This window comes from Triplophysa dalaica, chromosome 6 (assembly GCF_015846415.1).
Source record: "Triplophysa dalaica isolate WHDGS20190420 chromosome 6, ASM1584641v1, whole genome shotgun sequence".
In the NCBI taxonomy this organism is placed as follows: domain Eukaryota; kingdom Metazoa; phylum Chordata; class Actinopteri; order Cypriniformes; family Nemacheilidae; genus Triplophysa; species Triplophysa dalaica.
Window position 1 is genome coordinate 19,198,360 of NC_079547.1, and position 22,869 is coordinate 19,221,228.

The following is a 22,869-nucleotide window of genomic DNA, read 5'->3' on the forward strand; positions in this document are numbered from 1 at the left end:
TGTGAGCTTGTATTTTCACAGGCAGAAATTGGGCATAGAGTGCCACTAACTGACACTTCCGGCATTACCAAAGAGTATCAATGTGTTCCTTGGGTATCGAACCCATAAATTTTGCTTAGGAAAGCGAGTCTGTTTATTTCATTTGTCACTTCTTTGTCTTCAGGAATAGTATTTATAGTGACAAAAGACAGTCCTTTAATTCATTTTGTGAAAACCAAAAGCTTAAAAACATAAAAAATCTTAAAAATAATACTTGTATTAATCTGCAAAATCTAGACCTAAATGAACAATTTGATTTTTGCTGAAAACCTGTTTTGTCATGGTATGGTTGCCATTTCCATAGAGTTGCCCTCATACATTTAGATTTGAACTCCACTGACAGAAACTCGAGGTCGAGGGCCTTTGTACTTTAAAGATAAGCTTCGTATGTGTGTGTATGCGGGTTCGACAGAGAGAGTGGGGTGACACAGAGACGGTAAGAGAGGGTGGGAAAGAAGGATCTTGACTCGCAGATACACACATTGCCAATTAGGATTACTTGGAGGACTAGGAAAGACATGCGGATTGCAGAATGAGCTTCCCATGGTGAGCAGCTTCACAGTAATACCTTCGATCAATTCTCTATCACACAACACAGCAGATGTAACCGAGCCGAGCGGAGATCTGCTGGCAGCCACAGATTTTATTAACAGTCTTTTTCTCTAGCGGTGTCTTGTTTACTGTTTGTCTGAGTGTTTAATTAATTTGTAGAACGGTACTTTGCATTCTCAATTCTTGCGGCTGCTTTTACCATGTGAAATAATTTAAGAGTGGACTATGCAGTGTTTGTGTCCTGTACAAACATCAATGTTGGAGTTTAATCAGCAGTGAATCATTAACAAAGGCAACAACTTTAGTAGGACAATAACTTTTAGTATTTGAACATTTTGAATATTATTTATAACTGTGATTGGGTTTTTTCTGGGTTTTCCCTGGAAACTTCTGATCTTTGGGTTTCCCTGAGTAAAGTACATACTCTTACACATTGAAGCTGTGGTTCTCACATGGATAATCGGGTTTTTGCCAAGCAACCAAGCTTAATCTGTTGACCCCTGCCCAGTATTAAGCCCCAATAAATATTGAGGTTTGTTTGGGATGGCTTTGGCTTTTTTTAAGAGTTCATGCCCCTATGTTTGACTTAAGAAGTATTGTCACTTGATACTGACTGGTTTCATGGTTAATATTGCATAACACTATGTACATTATACTATTTTGTCTAAATGTTTTGTTAGCTTGGTGAGACTGATGTGACTCAAGAGTTAAGCGGTGACTAAGGCAACCGCAACCAATTGAATTACATTCCCATGTATCCCTGTGCAACTCATGACTGGAATTTAAAGTATCCTTTACCTTATTCATAGCGAAGTTACATGCTGCTTTGGTTGAAAAATATAGAGGCATTTAGGTGGAAATGTCATGTTCTGGATGACTTCGGTTTAGACAGATAATCTCTTCATCCCTCTGCCCACCTTACCATCAGTAACACATTCAATTTTACACTTTGAATACAGCCCCTCAGCTGTGAACCCTTTGACTTCTCGCCGCCTTTCACCCCTAACAACCGTGGCCCCCCTCGTGTGACCCAAATGCAGCTGTAACTGGATATGGTCTCTGAGACCTGGTGATGACGTCACGTAGTGTTGCCTTTAGAGGCCCCAACCCCTCTCTTTTTCCGAGATCATGTTTCCATGGCTTTGTGTCTGTGCTGTCAGCTCTTAAATGTTAAAGGTTATTCTAGAACATTGCATGCCTTTCTTTCAGCTGATCCAGGGCCAGTATGACAATAAGAGAAACTCCCGACAGTTGCTTATAACCATAGAGGAATGTTTTTTTAATAACTTTAATATGAGATTTATAACTTTGTTGAGTTTTACAGCTTGCTAGTAGTGGGGAAAGTCTGTTTTTTTATTATGTGCAGACGCTAATGTAACTAGCCTTAAGGAATGTAATGATACAGCTCATGATTTACAATACAATACTTAACACAATTCTCAGTATCAAAATATTTTAACAGAATTTTTAAAATGAAACTGAAATTTAAATAATAGATTTATTATCAAAACTTTTTATTGAACTTTCTGTATGAAAAAAAAGAATCCTTTAATAAATATGACAAAATGAAAACATGGAAGGGAATTAAGAAAGTGTGCCAGGTCCTTGAGGTAAATATAATTTTCTGCTTACATCTTAATGTCATCACCTATTGTACAACATATAACGTTTTTTCAATTTAATCTCAGTCTGTTGTAAATTTGTAAACAAAGTCAGATTTTTCTGTCAAGTCAGTGCCCTAAACTGCTAACAGTGACATCCCCGATGTTGTTTCATAGAATGGGCGGAAGTCTCTTTTTATTCTCTGCCCAAAAACCTGTTTGTCATTCAGTTGGCTGACAATGAACTTGGACGGCTTCCCTTAAACTGGACCTGTTTTTTTATTGAAGCGCACATTTTTATTAAAGGACTCATCGAATGAGCACTTTCAACAAGTTGGTATGATTTATTAGGGTCTTCATGAAATGTCTGTAATATATTTTGCATAAAACACTCAATGGCTGTGTAAACCCTTTTTGCCTTGTCAAAAACAGCTATGTCACAGCAACCCGTTTTGGTGTATGTCTCTTTAAATGATAATGAGTTACTGTGAACCACCCCCCTTCTGTCCAACGTGTCAACACCACATACGTGTAGTACTACAGTTGTTTAGCTAAATGATATTTCCTGAACTCCTCCGAGACGTTTTGAACGTCTCCAATCATTCGTCCTGAGACTTAAAGAACAGTTACAGTAATCAGTGCATCCTAGTAATGCGCTCACGTTGTGCGTGTTTGCTTGGCTAAAATTGACGGAATGCGCACCCTCAGATCTCAGTGGAATTACGTGGATTTTAGTGGTTGTCAATGTGATTCACAAGTTATACACACACAACGTGAGAGCATAACTAGTATGCTCTGTTTGCTGTGACAGATTTTTTTAGCCCAAGGACGAATGATTTGAGACGTTTAAAATGAAATTAACCGCAGTGTTAGCCCCTGTTCATTAGCAAAACAAACATCTTGACTCAGCTAAACATATGAACGCACGTAATGTATTAATATACATATTGCATATCTCCAAGTGCCTTTTTGTCAAAAAACATATAAATATAGAGTAAGTTTAACACTGGCTTTGGATGTTCTATTTAGCCCGTGACTGACTTCGCTCCCTTCGCTATCATATGCTTACGTTATCCTCCTATATATACTGTACATTTTTGTAAATTCAGACAGTTGATAAATATTACTTACGTCGGCAGCTTTGTCTCGTTCCGTTGGTCTCGATCCCTCTTGAGGAACAACTTTGAAGCTAATCCTGCTTGTACTGTCCCAGGCTGATAAACCACTCCGGCTTGAATTGATTTGCGTAAACAAGCAGGTTTTTCCTTATGGTTTCTGAGGGATTGCCACTAAAAATAAAATAAATCCACTCCTGTCTCGCCTCCTCAGAGGTTGGGACTCTAAACAAAGACTTGAGTTCATATGTGTATCCAACTACATTACTTGTTTTCCACGAACTTTAGCCATGACGTCACGTACACCGCTGTCGCTTGTGAAAACAACGATGGCGACAGCGCAGTGGGTGGAATTGTGTAGATTATGGGGCGGCAATATTATAATAAGATCCTGCTTTTACGTAACAACAGGAGCGAAATCTGAATCCTCACATGCCTGAATTAGGGCTGGGCGATATATCGTAGGATTCTTATGTTCTCAGTTTCTTAATGACTTACGGTTAAATGCAGCTCCATCCGAAAGCCAGAGGGCGCTCTTGAGCAGAAACTCTGAATATGGGAAACAGAAGAAGAATTCCTGTAGTCGTATTCTGTGGCTGGTTTTTAAACTTTTTACAGGTATTTTCATGAAAATAAAGTTGATTTATAGTAATGATGATAAACAAGTGTTGCTTTTACAAATACAGGTATAAATGATTTAATCTCGTAGTGATTTTAGATCGAGCAGTACTTCCTGTTGATCAAACAGCCGTAGTTCAAGGAAGCGCTGTGCATAAAACATTGAATCGATTTCAGAATCGATTTAGATATGTACAATTGGAATGAATCACGATATACTCTATATCGCCCAGCCCTAGCCTGAAGGAAAGGCTCATCAAAACAAGCTTACTGGGATGCAACAGGGCCCGATTATAGCACTTAACTCTTTCACCGCCATTGACGAGTTAACTCGTCATGTTCCCCCCCAAAGACGAGTTATTACGGTAATCAGTGTTTGTACTGTTAAACAGCAGGTGCCGCTATTACACACCTTTGGGGAAAAAGTACAGAACCCCAGAACCTAGAACGTATATGTTTTAGCGGTTTTTAATGATTGTTCTGAGTTTAATCTGGGCGGAATCTTTGACAAAAAACTTTTATTATCTCAGCTGTTTAATCCAAATGATGCATTTTTGTAAATACCTACCCTCATATACGATATGAGTGATCAAAAACGAACAAATGAAGATAGAAGAATACGGTTTATTTTATTTAAAAGCTGAGACTCTGTTCTTTCATTTGACATATTGTTTGTCCATATATTTTTTACTGAAAATTTACTGTGAGCCATGAAATTTGGGTGAAAATGTAAAAAAAAAACGCTGCCGTAGGCTGGCAACATTTTGTTAAAAAGGCTGCGATGGAATGAGTTACATTTAAATTTTATGCCTTTATTATATTTATTATTAATATTTTCAAGCTTTTATGTTATTGTGACTGTTACCACTTCACTTGATGTGATGGATTGTCTTATTGTTCTGTACACCAAGCCTTGCATTCAAATGACATCCTTAAAGTATATTCATGTTTTGCCCTTGTAGGGTTTCACTATTTTGATATAGTGTAGGTCATAAATCCCTTTTTTTATTTCGGTTGTGTTTCTTTTAAAGCACACACACAATTGTTTATTTACCCTTTAATGACTTTTAATTGTTTTCTTTTCAGGTTGTTGGAGACGGACAGTAAGTCTTTACGCTCTGTAAATGGCTCTAGGAGAAACAGTGGCTCCTCATTGGTGTCCAGTTCATCAGCCTCTTCCAATTTATCACACCTAGAGGAGGATTCGTGGATACTGTGGGGACGAATCGTCAACGAGTGGGAAGACGTGCGGAAGAAGAAGGATAAGCAACTGAAGGTAAGAAGATATATTTGTAGATCAAATTTATGCCATTAACATCATGCAGATATTCAATCAAAATAATACACAATATGTTTTATCGATCCTTATGCCAACATTTAGAGATGCTCATAAGGTATAGATGTAGTGCAGTTTTACGGTAATACAAAACACTGGGAAAAATCTTCTTTATGTTTCGGGAGAGAAACACTTTATGTAACATAAAACAGTCATTCATAAAACTCAAAAACCTCCTTTCAAATCCAGAAATAGCATACATTGACATTTATTTTCTAATGTTCCCTTTAAAAATATTCTAATTGTAATTTTTTTTACATTTCCCTGCTCAAATAGTAGCTTAGCTTCTTGAATATTCTCCTAGTACCTCTAGATTCATGTATTCTGCATTACGCTTTGCATATCTTGCTCCCATAAAACCCCCAAAAATTATATAAAGCTCTGCTAGATCATCATATTACCAGCACACACTTATGCAGATTTCACAGAGCCAAGCACAACATCGTCAGTTACTCAGAACATATTGAGTTCAGTAAGACAAAGTGTATGCCACTTGTGTTACTATGAACGGCCCCTTCTATGGGGCTATAGGGGTGGATGTCTTCTAGCCAAGCAGTAACAGATGGCTTTTGTAAGGACTTGTGTTTTAACAAAGGAAGTCTTTAGCAAGAACCAGAGTGCTTTTGAAGAATCAGAGTGCTTAAACAGTGTGTAGGTGGACTCTTGTCCGCTGGAATGACCAGCTGTGTTATGAGTCTGTTCTGCTGAGCAGATGAGCACAGGAAACAGCTTAATCATGTCAAACGGAATTCTCTCACAAAAACACTGAGCTGTGCTGTAGAAATCCCTGACAAGGTTATATTTAGTTACTTAACAGCATAAAATTGTTATCCTGTACTCTTGGGTGGACTCTATCCTGTACTCTTGGGTAATCTTTGCCCTTAATAGGTTAGTTTTTATTTACTGACTATCATATTGTTTTGTTACACACGCTGAAAAAATGTATAACTTGAAGGTGCCATACAACGCTTTGGATTAAAGCGTCCGCCAAATTCATAAATGCAAATGTACATTTTGATGGCAGGCGATCAGGATGTGTCAGGGGGTTTTGTTTCGATCTCTAGTGATCAAATGGAATCATTGGTTAATGTGTGTTTTTAGGATTTGGTTTGCAAAGGTATCCCCCATCACTTCAGAGCAATAGTATGGCAGCTGCTGTGCGACGCCCAGAGTCTGCCCATAAAGGAACAGTACTCTGAGTTGCTGAAGATGACCTCGCCGTGTGAAAAACTCATCCGAAGGGACATCGCCCGGACTTACCCTGAGCATGAGTTCTTTAAGGAGGACAGTCTGGGACAAGAGGTGCTCTTTAATGTTATGAAGGTAGGTCTTCTTGCTGGCCATCTGGAGTAATAATGAGGAAGAACATACATCCTAGCACTACTTATCTCTCTCATTCGTTGCTCTGTTTGTGTATATGTAGTTTATTTATTATTGCAGGATTTGAACCTACAACCTGACATAACATTTTCAAAATCACCTCACTATAGGAAATGGAGCTTGTTTTACAATGTATAACTGATCGGAGCTCAGCATTTACCAGATCTGTCTCGCTTTGCAGGCTTATTCTCTGGTTGATAGAGAGGTGGGCTACTGTCAAGGAAGTGCTTTCATTGTTGGCCTTCTTCTAATGCAGGTAACGGAAGAAAAAATGACATGAAAAAGCCTAATGATTTTTAACAAGCAGTTTTATCGGCCATCTTTTTTTAAATAATTAAAATGATGATCATTAAAAAAAATCTCATTCAACGTTTTGTGGGAAATATTTCTGTATCTCTACATCGTTTTTTTAACATGTGATGTTTAAATGTTGTTCACAGATGCCAGAGGAGGAGGCTTTCTGTGTGTTTGTAAAACTGATGCAGGACTATAGGCTCAGAGAGCTTTTTAAACCCACTATGGCTGAACTGGGTCTTTGCATGTACCAGTTTGAATTTATGATTCAGGTCTGTGACTATTGACATTTTCAATTTATTTGGTCCTTCATTAACATTTTTTGTAAGATTATACTGCTAGTAATAAACATTATGTTATCATTTATGCACCCTCATGTCATTCAAAACATGTATATGACTTGATCTTCCGTGGAACACCAAAAAAATCGTTTTGTGTCCATACAATGAGGTCCAAAGTTATTTTGTTACCAACATTCTTAAAAATATATATTTTTTATTCTGTAGAAGAAAGTAAGTTATACATTTACGTTTGGGTGAGTAAATGATTTTGGCGGTGGGGTTGAACTTTCCCTTTAAGAGGATCTAGAGTTCTCACTGTCTGTTTTGGTTTCTTTTTTCAGGAGCAGCTCCCGGAGCTTTATGTGCACTTCCAGTCTCAAAGTTTCCACACCTCCATGTATGCTTCATCCTGGTTCCTAACCATCTTTCTTACCTCATTTCCTCTTCCTGTCGCCACTAGGATCTTTGACATATTCATGTGTGAGGTAAGAAGACTTGTTCTCTTTTTTCGTGTCTTTTTTCTCTCTTGCTCTTGTTCTCCCACTTCATGACATAAATACATTTAGCCACATGTTTTGCATGGAGGACTAAGCTAGTTGAAAACAGCATGAATGTTTATTTTAATGGTGCGTGACTGCACCCTGCTGGAGCCATAATGTTACTGCAGATATATTTACATTTACATTTTAGGCATATTTTGCAGACGCTTTTATCCAAAGCGACTCACATTGCCTTATCCTATAAATTTTACATAGGTATTTGCAATCCCCTGGGATCGAACCCACAACCTTGCGTTGTTAATGCAATGCTCTTACCTCTGAGCTACAGGAAAGCTGTATACTGACACTTGAGTTTCACCGGAAGTTGTCTTTTTTTTATAGGGTTTAGAAATAGTGTTTCGTGTGGGGATGGCCATCCTGCAGATGAATCAGGCAGAACTCATGCAGTTGGACATGGAGGGGATGTTGCAGGTGTAGTATTTATAAAATGTTTCCTATAAACTTGAAATGATCTATATAGAACCGCACAAACCATAGTCTAGGCTTTTGTCAGGAGTATATAAATGTATAGGTGTGAAGATTTGCAGTTAAGGTATTAGAAACATAAAGTACAAGTATGCAGTTTAGAGTATGCTAAAAGGATATCATATAAAAAATAAAGAAGTAAAGATTTACAAACTTTAGAGTTGTAGCATAGTGTCATGGATTATAGTAATTAGAGTTTACATTTTGTAGTATAATATAGTATTCTGTAGTAGTTCCTGTAGTAAATACTATGTACTTTTTTATTTAAGATCAAAAATGTATACTTTAGTATCTTACAGTATTGAGGGGAGCGGAGATGATATTTTTGTAGACTAACCCGGAAGTTAGTTGGTTACCTCGAGCAAAAGCCCAGATACTTTTGGAAGATTGCTAAAAATAAGTTCCGTGATTAACAAAAGTTTATGATGTTTACACGTTTTGTCTATCAAGTTAATCTTTACAAATTAGCAGAACATTTGTTACTTTTGAAATGCAAATCGGCAGAAGTAAAAAACTAACACGATGCTATAAACAGACTACACTTAAGGTTGCTCGATGTCAACGTCACCACCACCAAGCCTCTTTTAGCAACTTATTAGCAACCAGCGATTTTATGACACATATAGGCTCGAAAAAATCATAAACGGGTTATAATTGGTGTGTTTCATGTCACACAATAAAACGTGGAAATATTAAGAGGTTATGTTCACCTTATTTCAGGCGATTTACCAAAAACTCATAAAAAGAAACATATACTTTTGAGCGAGGGAAATGGAAGTCCTCAAATGCTAACTCGCTTCCGGGTTTTGCATACAAAAATACATCTTCTCTGAGCATCCCTATTTGGTTAATTTTCTTCTTTGTAATACACATCAACATAAAATGTTAATCGTTTTTCTAGTGTTAATATTTCTACATCTGTTGCAGCACTTTCAGAAGGTCATCCCTCACCAGCTGGATAGTGGACCAGACAAAGTCATCCAGGCTGCTTATCAAGTCAAATACAATGCCAAGAAAATGAAAAAGTGAGTCAACAGGCACTACAAGTCTTTTTTCTTTTTGTCTGTTTTCGTACCTTTGGCATTGATTAATTGTTTTTATTTTTTAGATTAGAGAAGGAATACACTACAATCAAAACCAAGGAAATGGAAGAACAGGTGGAGATCAAGGTGTGACAAGTCCCACAAGAAACAAGATACAAGCTAGATGTTGTAACCAAATAATACAGAGTTTGACAGTTGTCTGACAGTGTTTTTGTCTACCTTCTATTACAGAGACTACGAACAGAGAACAGACTTCTGAAGCAGCGAATAGACACATTGGAAAAAGTAAGTCATCAGATGCTTTAGGAAGGGGCAAGGTAAACTGTCTATAATATCATTCACCCTACAAACACATACATTCAGCACCATTTCTTCCCATATGTGCATATCTTAAATTGGTTCATTGCTCATCTCCTCGCATCCTCCGTCTGCCATCGTAACGCTCACGTCTCGCCAATACCAAAAGCATGCACACCCGACAGGGTGTATCATAACTGGCTGTCTGGCATGGATGTCATCAAAAACCCGTCGAACATTTAATGTTTGTGTATCTTGATCTATGAAGTTGTTAGAGGTATCAAGAAGAAAATCGTGCAAGTCCTTTGGGTGAGCACATGGCTATGAAGTAATTCTCCAGTACCATGTAGGCCAAAGCGGTTGACTGACAGGCTGTTCTTGAGCTCGAACATGTAGTGCTGCATGTTGGAATACTCTCTGCTTGTTTGTGTTGTGCATGGAAAGAAAATAAGCCGTAGGTCAGAAACCAAAAACAGCTCATTGCTTGTAAACCACCTCCGCCTCCATCATCTCCCAGCATGGGTTTTTTGGTTCAACTGAAGCACTAACTCAAACATCTAAAATAGTTGCCTGAACATTTTACATAAACACATCACACGTTGTTTATTCTTACTCTACTCACGCTCAAACTATCTTCTGCTTGGCCTTTTTTCACCCTGTCATGGTGCCACAATCTTTCTTAGTTACCTCTTACATTGTTTTTATAGCCACCACGCTCAGACCATGTTCCTTTTCTACCCCACACCACCATGTTTCAAAGCGGCTTCTGTATTTCCACAAATTTGTCTTTTAAATGTGCCTTTATAACAGCGTCAAGTAGGGGTATGAAAAAGAACAGCGTTTTCAATCAAATCAATCTTATTGTTTTGTTCTGTGTCTTATTTCTCTTTGCTTTTTCCTTTGTGGATTTTCTTTTTTTTTAGGAAAGTGCTTCTTTGGCAGATAGATTGATTCAGGTACAATTTTCACTCTCTCCTCCACCTTTTCAAACTGTCATTTCCTTACAAAATCCCACCGGTTCTATCTTTAGCTTTGCTTCATTTCCTTAATTTGCTTAATCTAAAATAAAGGACTCACAATCTAGGATACAATAAGGCAAATTCTAATTTATGGGAAGAAGGCATCTCTATGCTTTTTGTCTTTGGGCTGCAGTCCTGATCATTGGTGAAATACAAGAATAATCCTCATTAATAGTTCAAAAATGCTAAATCGAAGGCTAAAACTGCTAACAGCATGTTGCCACAACTGAGCTTGAGATCCAGCATTTATTTTCCTCATCCATGCGTCCGTTTCCGCCTTGTGCTCACCCCTCATCCGTAATTGGTCAGGGTCAGGTGACACGAGCCCAAGAGGCGGAGGAGAGCTATCTGGTCAAGCGGGAACTGGCTACGGTTAAACAACATAACGAAGACACCAGCGCGCAGCTGGAGCAGGCACACAACACCATCCGACAGCTCCAGCAGCAGCAACCCCATGCGGTAAGGACCGTTTGTAGACATCGCTACTTTTGGATGAGAGGCCTGTGATCTTCAAACGCGTAAAGATTCTGGGTTGCCTAGCAACAAAACCTTTGCGACTCCAGAGCGGGCAGCTCTTGTAATGAAGCTGTTTACATGCATGACTGCAGAGCAGAACAGCAGGGGTCATTTGCATGCACAACGATGGGAAGTGGTCTCATGGAAGCGTTTGGTCGACATAAAAATCTACAATGTCGACAGGATGACAAAATATGCCACATCAATTTTTAACACGAGCATGTTCAACACCGAGACAGGCGGATAATGTGTCATTTGCAGTGGAAAATCTGTTTAACATAATGCTGTGTCGGGGTCTCATTATGATTTAATGGGGCTGGTGCGGTTAAAGAGAGAAAACACTTCTGTCCGCTGTCGCTTTTGTAAATGCACGCTTGCATCGTCAGTAATTTCAGCTGTAACATGACAAGTCTGTTATATTGAATAGAGTCGAATTTGTACTGAGTTTGTATTCTTTTGATTGTTTAGAAGATGAACCCGCGGTACTCTGAGGAGTTTATTCTTCAGTTGGAGAGAGAGCTGGTGCAGGCCAGACTTAAGGATGCTGAGTCTCTGTGTGCGCTGAAAGAGATGCAAGACAAGATCCTCCACATGGAGAAGGTTGTTAAACTTCACTTACACTTACAACCCACATACTGTACACACCCATAGACAAATTTAGGAAGTTTTGAAATTATTTTACAACATGGTACAAATTTCTCACCCCTTTTCCATGATATATCCTTTTGTATGACTGACCAATCTGTTTATCACAAGCAATGAAAAAATAATCTTTATTATTCTCTAGGAAATTCTTACACCTATATTCAGTTTTATCATATGACTATATAACAAATAGGGCCATCACGATATCAGCTTTTTACTACACGATTGTATATAGACATGAATAAAATCAATTGATGCTGTCCTTTTTTTTTTTGGCCAGTGAAATGGGCCTGAAATACAAGTGAAGGGAGGTGGTGAAAATTTTTAACCATTCTGGCACTTACAGCAAGTTTATAAAGAGCAACATTTCTCAAGCCTAAAAATTATGATATTTGTAAAATAAACATGATATCTATAATTATAGTGCTCAATTTGACACCATTCAAAGGTGTCATGAACCGGCCTTGTTTATAGTTCTATACTGTTGTATGAGGTCTACTTATGATGCTCGCGTAGTTTTGATATTGAAAAACATAAAAATCAATAAGTAAAAGGCTATTTTCTAGCCAGCCTGTGATTTTGCTTAAATTTACTGATTTAGTTCCCGGATGTGATGGCAAGGCTTTGCGTATAGTTTGTGTAGCCTATAGTTGTATGGTGTTTATTTATATATGACCGTACCTGTCAGCTAGATCAGAAGATCAACGCGATCACAGGTATCAAATGTTAAGAGAGTTTCCATGATAAATGAACAAACGCGAGATTCCTGGCCAAAACAACATTGTTGGCAGGTAACTTATGGATATGACCCAGCACCCGAAATAATATTAAAACACTACAAAACATTAAAATCGTCATGAACTGCCCTTGTTTATAGTTGTATACTGTTGTATGAGGTCTACTTATGACTTTTGATTAACGGTGGTTAAAACCTTGAAAAAATGATATATGAGCCTCCAAATCACAGAGATGGCAATTCGCACGGAAATAATAATATCACAGGACCTCTGTGTTCGTCAAAATATGGTAGATAATTTGTGTGGGAATTTTTACTTTACAAATTACAGACAAGGCCGATTCAGATAAGATTGCTGCGCCATTGCTATTGGATCCAATATTGATGGCACAGCACTGCTTTTTTTTTTCCTTGTTCCCAAAGGAATTTGCGGTGAAATGAAGCGAACAAATGCTCAATGTTTTACCCACGTGAGCTGAAACGTCTTTGAAAAATAATCTTCAACCACGCATTACTAATGTCAGAATCCGAAGCGACTATGTTCTTCCACAACCAGGCACTGACTGCACCATATTTTGCGAACTTTAACGGCACGTTTATTGCTTGCTCGCTCTATCTGGTTCCGCGTAACTTGTGTTACTTCATTACTATCAAAGGCTAACTAGTGGGCGGGGGTAGAGAAGTAGTCGCTATATTATTCTGTGGAAGCGGTGTTCAACCTACAGTAGATAGGTGCATTCCAGGACCTGTCAGTCGCTGAGGCTGGTGTCAATAACAGTTATAATTCCATTAACAAAGCCGTTTTCAGTTCTGACACTTACAGGATGTTCGCTTGAATACGATTCCCTCTTATAAAACATAAGCTCGGGTAAAATTGATGTCTTAATTCATGACTGCTTGAATATCGGGACACCATTAATAACAAATGGCCATCACAGGTCTGATTTTTTATATTTTCTTTTTAGAGTCAATGTACTCTTAAATACAATGTCAGGAACTGCTCTAAAATGCAGCAATGTAGATGCCAGTGGTCAAACTATTTTTTTTGCCCAAAACTGGCTATTCTGTAAAATGTGCCACTTGCTTCCGGCAAAGGGACCCTATCTGTTTCAACCATTAAGAGCACTCAATGTGCTTACTTTGTGTATGTTGTTGTTTCTGTCTCAGAGAAACGCATCGCTGCCTGATGAGAATAATGTGGTACGGCTACAGGAAGAGCTGATAGGTGCAAAGCTGAGGGAGGCGGAAGCTCTAACAGGCCTTAAAGAACTTAGACAGCAGGTCAGAGACCTGGAGGAACACTGGCAGGTAGATACACATGTGTAGAAATTCATTCTCCTATGTTATACTGTTGCTTGCCTGAACAATACATTTGCAAAAAAGAAGGAAGACGGCTGTCTCTCACCTTCATGTCTGTCTTTATCTCGCAAACGTCTGCATAAAGCTTTGAGTTTGGTGTTTGCAGAGGCATCTGGCGCGCACTGCTGGCCGCTGGAAAGAGAGCCCACGGAAGAATGCAGTTAGCGAATTGCAGGACGAGCTGATGAGCGTGAGGCTCAGAGAAGCAGAAGCGCAGGCTGAACTCAGAGAGATCAGACAGAGGCGGCTGGAGCTGGAGACTCAGGTCTTGACCCACAGTTCACTTATAAATTTATATTTACACTTTTGGGTTTGTGACATCCTCTTTTATTGCCATTAGAGGGAGACAAAGTGACAAAGGTGTGAAGGTAAACTCTTTTTTCCAGTTACTGGTTGATGTCTGAACATATACTCTGTTATTTTGCCAACACGCAGAATCAAATACATGGTAACCAATTACGGCGGGCGGAACAGGAGGCACACCACCTACAGGAGCAAGTGGAGGTTTTGACCAACCAGAACAAGATGGTGCATGCAGAGCTGCATGAGACGAAACGGAAACAGGCTGAAATAGAGTGCAAGGTGAGGATCATTTACATGACATCAAATAAGCACCCACAATCCAGCCCACAGCTCGGTGCAAAAATACCACTTGTACCCAAAGAGACTGAAGAACACTCAGATTTCACACATGCATGAAGTAATCTCAAATGTATTTTTTAGGGGCCAACCTTTACACCCTTTACAATAAAACATTGACATTTGGCCTCTCATGTCTTTCTTATTTCATTTTCATGGTTTTGTTGTACAGATTGATGACTTAGTTTTAAATAGTATCTAGAAAACAGGAACTGCAATAAACTGTTTAGGAACTGGGCGTTAAGTGTGTTTTACTTTTATGGTTGTCATTTTATTAAGAGTTAGAAATGTATGCTTTAAATGTTCCTGTTCACAGTACTTCTCTTTTTTTCCATCTCAATTAGAATAAGGAAGAGGTAATGGCAGTGAGATTGAGAGAAGCTGATAATATAGCTGCCATGGCTGAACTACAGCAGCAGATCTCCGAACTTGAGATTCAGGTACAAATAAGAATTAAAATCACTCTATCATGCAAAGCAAACACAGTTTACCAGTTTGGCAGACCGTGGTCAAGACCCACCCCGGCACATCATAACACAGCGTAGTAGTCCAGTTCTGTGATATTTCTTTTGATGCATTTACCACATATTTATGAAATGTTGGCCGTGAATTGAAGCAGTTATCATTCTTGCAACCTCGAGTTGTTCCAAATTTGTATTCATTTCTTTGTTCTGAAGAACATATATATTTATAAGAATGCTTCTAACCAAACAGTTCTTGGCAGCCATTGTCTCCCATAGTAGGACAATTTCTTTGTTAATTTTCTGTGAAAGTTCAGTTACACACAAAAGAAGTAGGGATGCACCAATATGTAAATAAGATAATTTTTAACATAGGATACCGATAACCGATATATGGCCGATATATAGTATCTACATATTAAAACAAATTCCCTTAGACTGAAACAAAAGGCAAAAAGTGGACAACTGCTCTTATTTGAAAACATTCACTGCAGAAAACAAGGTAACCGTTTCTCTTTTTTCCCCTGAAAATCATGCACCAAGCCTACTTTTAACTAGTTAAAGATTCTTTAACCTTAACTTCTCTGATATATTTTTTATATAATAAACTGCAGACCATTCCAAAAATTTTTCTATATAGCCACATGTGAGATCTCTAACAAGTCTCAAGACGGAAAGCATTCAGACAGCAGTCTGATTCAAACAATTTGCTTTTTTTTCTATAATTTACACATTGATAAATACTGTATCTACATCAACAATGTTTTGCTAATATCAGTGAATGAATGGTCACAACAGAAAGACAGTACTGTGCTTTATTTTGCATTTTGAAAGTTTTACCAGAGGAAATAATTGATCATTTTTGGCTATAATATATCATCCGCCGATAACATAAAAATTACCATTTATCAATCAATACCGATATTCAATTTATTTATATAGCGCTTTTCACAATGTGAATTGCAAATAGCAAAAACTTAAAAACACAGAAAGGTAAAACACGGCAAAGTGCATGGTTTTGTAGACCAAGAAATATCATTCTAACAGGTCAATGCAGTCTCCCGGTGAGCAAGCCAACACTGCCCGTTATGGCCGATAATTTCTTGTGTGTCCCTAAAAAGAAGATATTTTGAAGAATGTAGGTAAGCAAAAAGTTCTGTGGCACTTTTGATTACCATTGTCATTTTTCCTACTATGGTAGTCCATGGTGGTCAAGATCTGTTTGGTTACCAGCATTCTTCCAAAAATCTTTCTCTGTGTTCATTGGAACAACTCGAGGGTGAGGAAAGGATGACAGAATTTTATGGGGGGGGTGAATTTTAAAGCCTAGTTTTTTTAAATTGTGTGGTTAAGGTTTATGACAATGACTAACTTTGTAAGGCGATTGGATGTTGTCAACAAATATTACAACTATGATAATGAACGGCATATACAATGTATGACACTGCTGCTTGCTATTATTCTTTCCCTAATTTGATCATATGTCTTTACTTTTCAATTAATTAACAATTTGTGGCATTTAAAGTTGTGTTTATAAGTATACGTCATTTAAAGTAAGTGAACTGACTGACAAAAATTCTTGCATAACTATAAATGCATGCAAGTTGTGTTTGAAACTGTCTGTTTTGATTTAAGGCAATGAATTATTAGTAAGAGTTACTGGATGAAGTGTCGCATACGTGTGTGATTCGTTTAAAGGAAACGCTGCTGTCTGTGTTCCTTGTGCAGGAAGACCGAAATTATTTTGAAGATTAGCTCAGTATGTCATAAGTGGCATTTTATATCAGTGTGAGTTGTGTGGCTTTCCTTCCTGAGACATATGAGATGGGGTTTTTCGTATTCGAAACTAAATCTCGCCTTTTTTTTCCTGACTCTGAAGTGTTTCTCTTCAGAGCTTTTCATTTACCTGTTTCTGAAGTGTTCTGACGTGTGACAGTCTGTTTATGTCTATAGCTCTCTAAACATTTGAACAAACTCAAGTAGCTTTGTGTGCTTGAATTACATCAGTTTGTTGCGTATTAGATTAACATGCTCCTCCCAGGCATGTGTAGTTCTTAGCTGTGGTTCTGTGGTTTTGGCTACCTACATGGTTTTTACCCTGAGGGCTGTGGGCAACAGATCGGGCTCACCATGCTATATTTCACCTAGGTTATTGGCACAGACAGCACAAGGTGAGAGAGAACGAAAGAGATAAACTGCCGATTGTTCTCTGCTCTTGATGCATAGGCCGTGAGCACTTGTCACAATTTAAGTTTTTACTGGCGCAAAATGAGGCGGAGGTGGTGCCATCCTTATCTTGTAAACACACGCACGTGTTGGCCAACCGTACCTTAAAGTGGCTTAACCAAACAGTTTACATATTAAACCATAAAAATAAGATGAAAATTACTATAATTAAGTTATATAAAACATTACTTTTGTTCAACCAAACAGAAATGTTTTTAGATCAAATAAAGCTTTTTATCCTTTTCAACTATCTTATCAGCCCACAATAACCGATCTTCTGTCTTCCAGTCTTCTTCAATTTATTTGGCTGAAACGTCTGTCTTCTTCAGTTTGATTGGTTAAAGTCCGCCTCTGTCTGCAGCACAAGTTTACATACACAGAGATTTTTGTTGTTATAGTGTAACACATAGTCTTAAATGGAAAACAGATACATCAAACAAACCTCAAAATGTGAAAATTTAAAAAATGCAAAATTTACATCGTAATTTGCGTGTAAACAGCATTATTAAACCCACCTATGTATTGTATATATACGCTCGGTTATTCTGCTATGAGTGTCTTTCACGCAATTTGTCGAACCCACTTATTACATAGATGTCTATTATTTCCTATAAAGGAACTGGATGTGTTAGTGTAGTTACAGAAACAAATGCTGTAGGTGAAGTGCTAACAAATCAATTAGTTGATTGACTAATCGCTGTATTATATAATGAACAAAACGACTTGTAGAATTTGTGGCTCTATCACAGTTGCCGAAAACCTATTTATTCACTCGCCCACACTTAACTCGACGTCCCATCGATGGAAAATATAACACCATGATGTCAATACAGACTTATTTCTCTGGACAGATTCTCTATGAGTCACCTGTGTGTGTGTGTGTGTGTGTCTTAATGAGTTTGTTTTTTAACTGGAAAGATCCACTTTAAAGTAAACCTACAAGTCTGTCTGTCACCAAACACCCAAACGCCAACACACAAACCCAACTCCACTACAGACAAAAGATGTAGACACCTTTCGGAACACCCACACAACATGTCCGGCCTAAGATGGATAATAGTTATTTTGAGTAGCGTGCAGGTTAGATTGATGCTCTGCGTATCTTTGTATCGTTTGACAGACGTCACTCAGTGTTGCTCTTTATTGTTATGATCTCTCGGCTAACTAAGACAAAGTGGAGTGAAGTGGGTTTTTTTGTTTTAACACTTAGCTGAGCTCAAGGTTGAAACGGCTGCTTGCATGGCCCATGGGGACCGCAGTTTAGCTATCTTCATTACCAGATGAGAAACCACTTCCTATCAGGCTGAGCAACACACTGAGCTATAATCAAAGCTCACATTTTGCTTTACTGCTTTGCATTTATATAATCGGCTCATCGTGATTTAGCTTGTTTAGCTCAGCGTTTTTGAAATAAATATGTGAAGAAAGTGTTAAAACAGAAATCTCTGTACTGACAGAACAATGACAATTAAGAGTTTCACATTGTAAATGACAACAACCGGAGTGGGAGTGTTTGTTACCATGGCAACCAAATATCGAACAACAACAAATGTCCTTAAGCTATATTTTATTTCACTATGCAAGCTTTTCTATCCATTGTTCTTTTGTTTATGCTGTTGTTATGCTCATTGTAGGGTTAATAATAACAGTTGATTTTTTAATCATTCATTTCCATCAGATTATTGCTCAATTCAAAGAAGAATCCTTCCAAGAACCTGGCCATCAGATCAACTTTAAAATTTCATCAGTATTATGAGTTGTTCAATTCATTGTGGCTTATTTTTCTTCTGCTTTTTAAGTAAGACGGTTATGCTGTTTACCTTTAAGTTGTGAAAATCAAAATGTCGCTATTATTTGTACCATAACCATCACGGAAATTCTAATGGTTTCCATTAAAATACCATACATTCCACCAATAAAATTCATCAAATAGAAGTAGAACCATTACAGTTTCCATTAAAACCATTACAAATCCCTTTAAAACCATTATAACTTATTTAATGATTTCTATTGTTTTGTCCATTGAAACAATTACAAAATTAAATTTTGTTGTGTGTTTTGGGCATTATTCCATTAGGATTTCACATCCCACCATAGAATCCATAGCATACCAGTAGACACCATTACAGTTTCCACTAATACCAATACAAATCCCATAGCCCTCCTTGCTGAAAAAATTCATAGAAACCCCAAATAACTCATCACAGAAATTCTAATGGTTTATATTAGAATACCCTAAAGACCCAATAGCTTTTTCCATTAAAACCATTAAAAAATTCATTTTTGAAGCGTGTTTTGGTCATTGTTCCAGTAGGATTTAACATCCCACCAATATAATCAATCGCATACGAGTAGACACCATAAAAGTCCCTTTAAAACCATTACAGCTTTACAGCAAGGGCTCCCTGCTGAAAAAACACTAGTAACCATTAAAGAAGTTATAATGGTTTTATAGGGATTTATATTGCTTTTAATGGAAACTATAATGGTTCATAATGGTATTTTATCGAAACCATTCGAATTTACTCTGATAGTTTCTGTTCCATTATAGTTTCAGATTGAGATGAGTTCGTGGCATCACAAACTCCATTTACAGTAACATAAGTAATTTGACTTCACGTGATGAGAACTTTCTATGCACAAATCACTCATTTTCTAATTTGTATCTAACGTTTCTTGTATTCCAAATAGTTTCGGAGAAACACTGCAGCTTTCGTCTCCTTTTCACAGATGAGCGCATAACATCATAAATTAGATTTTCGCCAAGATAGGGACAAGTCGAAGACTTGGGGATGATTCAGGGAAGGACCAGAGTTCTGCTTTACGGGTTCTTATCAACTACCCCAATAAGTGGGGTGTGGGGTTATTGAAGTGAGGAAGCCATTACTCAGATGTTTGATGTGCCTAGCTGTAGCCTGCCACCTGCTGATCTACTACAGACGAGTGTAAGGAAGTCAGCTAACTGCCTTTCCCTTATCACCACAATGTGAGGGGTGGGGGGAGAAACCTCAAGAAAAACACATATTCTGGGAAAAACACTTCCCTCACCATCCTTGTCCTCGGCCTATCAGAGCGCTGCAGGCGCAACGTAAAGCAGACCACAAAAATTGAAACACCCTTCCCTGTTAGGAGGGTGTGCGTGCATGTGTTTATCTCACCTCATTACCTCCATAACACACCCCTTTCTGCACCTCTTCCCCTGTATCTCGCTCCCCGCTCCGTCCTGTGTGGCTTGCCGTAACTATACTGAGGCTTTTTCCTCAACGTTTATACTGTATGTTTTGATTCCCTTTATAACAGGTGTGAGGGTAAACAAGCCATCTAACGCGTACGCGTAGCTGTTCAATACCACAGGTCCCATGGGGCATTTAGAAGCAGTGAAAAACACAACAACATTTAAAGCTTCACAATCTGTACATATTGTCAAAACACTTACTGTCTATGTTAACCAATATGGCCGCCGCAACATGTGACAACTTTCCCTTCACATTTTTCCACTCGCTTTTGTTATTAAGTATAAAGCTGCATTTTTTATGTTTAACTTATGACATATTGACCCTTCTATAAGATTAAATCTTTTCAAATGTTTCTTTTTATTCAGAAAGAGGAAGGAAAGGTCCAAGGCCACTTAAACAACACAGACTCCAGCCAGTACATCCGAGACCTCAAGGACCAGATAGCAGATCTCAAGCACGAGGTGGGGTGCATGTGTTTACGCAAGACTACTTTTTTATATTGAAACATATATTTTGTATGCCCAAAAAACATCTTTAATGGTGCAGCAAATCATTTTTACACTTCTGGAAGGAGAAAAGATTGAATTGGAGACTTGGGATAAAAACTTTTTTAAGTACTTTTCTGGTCATGGAGAATCTTCTGTGATCGTTTAAACACATTCGTCAAGGTGGTTTTCTGTAGATAACCATCTTTTTGTGAAAGTGGAAAAAGTTGCTTGGTGCACCTTTAAGCAATAGCCGCATATAATGTACTGTGCGCCCACTAAGGTTTCTATCTTGGTATCAAAGTCACCTTGGCATCTGTGATCTTTTACATACCTAGGTAAAATGTTGCTCCTTTTCCTGCCTGTTGTACGTTTTTGATCTACTATTTGTTTTGCGGTTAGCTTTCTTACTTCTCGGCAAGCTTTTTAGCACTTTGAACTGATTTTTTAGTTTATTTACATTTTTTCACGTGTTAACTACGCCCTGCACATGGCCTCTTCCTGCACTCCGGCTTACCCGCGTACGCCCGTCACACTTCTTTGTGCTGCATGTGTTATTTTCAGTTGGTGTCACAACCACCCAAAATCTATACTTTTGAGCTGTTTTAAGCAGGCTGGATCTGTGATGAAAGGCTGTGCTCCAGTCACCTGTTGGGAGCAATAAGGACAGATTTTAAAGAAGTATGCAAGCAGTTGACAGATAACAAGTGGTGAATATATCAGCTTATGGGGTTTGGCTCTCATTCCTGCCTGTCTGTCATGTTTCAGGTCAAGGTTTAGTTTCATGCCTGACCTTTAATATTGACAATTAGTATGTGACTAATGGAATGAAATATACTGCAATAGACAATACTATAGACTTTATTGACCATGCATGCTTCAGTAGTTTGGGTTAGGTATTGGGCCCACTTCAATTTTTAATATACATCCATCTGGTTGTTCTAGCTTGAAGTCCTTGTAGCCTTTGCCGGTTTCTTTAAATCCTTCTAATGGACTCTTTAGCCTAATGCATTATGGGAAGTGTGTGATGTTATGCCACAATCAGACGTCCATGTGATTTACTGTCATGGATTCCATCAGAGCCACCAGTTCTGCGTGAATTTAATCTTATTAAGATTTCTGTGGTTTTGTGTAGTGTCTGTGGCTAATGTGTTGTTTGGTTTGTAGGCCACTTCTGATAGGGAAATTTTTCTAATATTGGCGGTTTTGCTGTTTCTGTAGTACTGATACATCTCAGATGCTGTCATGTTATAAACAGCTGCCAAGGACGCGTTATGATTGGAAGCCTAATTCCTCAAAATCTAATGTTCTAATGAATTTGGACACAGACAAATGAATACATACTTGTTTCAAGGCTAGCTTTCTGAGGAATCCAAGGTAAAAATGGACGATGCTATGCTTGACTAATTTTATGCAAATTTAAAGTCATTTGGATGTACCTAGATTCTTTATGTATTGTGAGTATTGTTTTGTATTTTTTGTACTTGTTAACTTGTTTACAGACCATCATGCATGAAAGCATGACCTAAAATGATGACGATTCTTCCTTGTGGGTATTTTCAGCTTGAACGTTAGGTTTGAGTAATTGAGAATGACTTAAACGTTTATCTCACATTAAAATGTTTTGTTGGGTATGTGTCATTATACAAAAAGATGATAAATTTATACAGGAGTGCATGACAGAAGAAAACAAAGCGTGTTCAATTGATTTACACAGGAGGAGGATGTAGTCTGATTTTCCTCCTCCCTAATATTGACAACAAAAGACTGGTGGTTTGCGGTCAAACAACTTTCTACTAAATCGTCCATTCTTGGTCGTCTCGAATCCCTATCAACAGAGTGCAGCAAGACGGCTTTACCTCATAACCTGCCTGGTTCCTTTTCAAACACAATCAGGCAGTTGCACAAATCCTGTCTGAAGCCACAAACCCTTGTGAACAAGACTGATTTGGATGCCTGTGGTTGT

At 38.1% G+C, this 22,869-nt stretch overlaps 1 protein-coding gene across 5 annotated transcripts in view; it reads left to right on the forward strand.

Moving 5' to 3' along the window:
* evi5b (ecotropic viral integration site 5b) overlaps positions 1-22,869 on the forward strand; it is a 39,607-nt gene that overhangs the window by 14,103 nt on the left and 2,635 nt on the right. For 3 of the 5 annotated variants that reach the window (XM_056749801.1, XM_056749800.1, XM_056749802.1), the window contains exons 3-19: positions 5,012-5,201; positions 6,363-6,584; positions 6,823-6,897; positions 7,082-7,207; positions 7,558-7,701; positions 8,098-8,187; positions 9,169-9,266; positions 9,350-9,410; positions 9,516-9,569; positions 10,505-10,537; positions 10,910-11,059; positions 11,585-11,716; positions 13,665-13,805; positions 13,963-14,121; positions 14,292-14,438; positions 14,840-14,935; positions 20,784-20,879. In XM_056749801.1, the coding sequence (XP_056605779.1) occupies positions 5,012-5,201; positions 6,363-6,584; positions 6,823-6,897; positions 7,082-7,207; positions 7,558-7,701; positions 8,098-8,187; positions 9,169-9,266; positions 9,350-9,410; positions 9,516-9,569; positions 10,505-10,537; positions 10,910-11,059; positions 11,585-11,716; positions 13,665-13,805; positions 13,963-14,121; positions 14,292-14,438; positions 14,840-14,935; positions 20,784-20,879 (2,014 nt within the window). Of the gene's footprint in view, positions 1-453; positions 586-5,011; positions 5,202-6,362; positions 6,585-6,822; positions 6,898-7,081; positions 7,208-7,557; positions 7,702-8,097; positions 8,188-9,168; positions 9,267-9,349; positions 9,411-9,515; positions 9,570-10,504; positions 10,538-10,909; positions 11,060-11,584; positions 11,717-13,664; positions 13,806-13,962; positions 14,122-14,291; positions 14,439-14,839; positions 14,936-20,783; positions 20,880-22,869 lie in introns of those variants that run through there. The other 2 variants (XM_056749803.1, XM_056749804.1) reach the window with 2 other exon arrangements.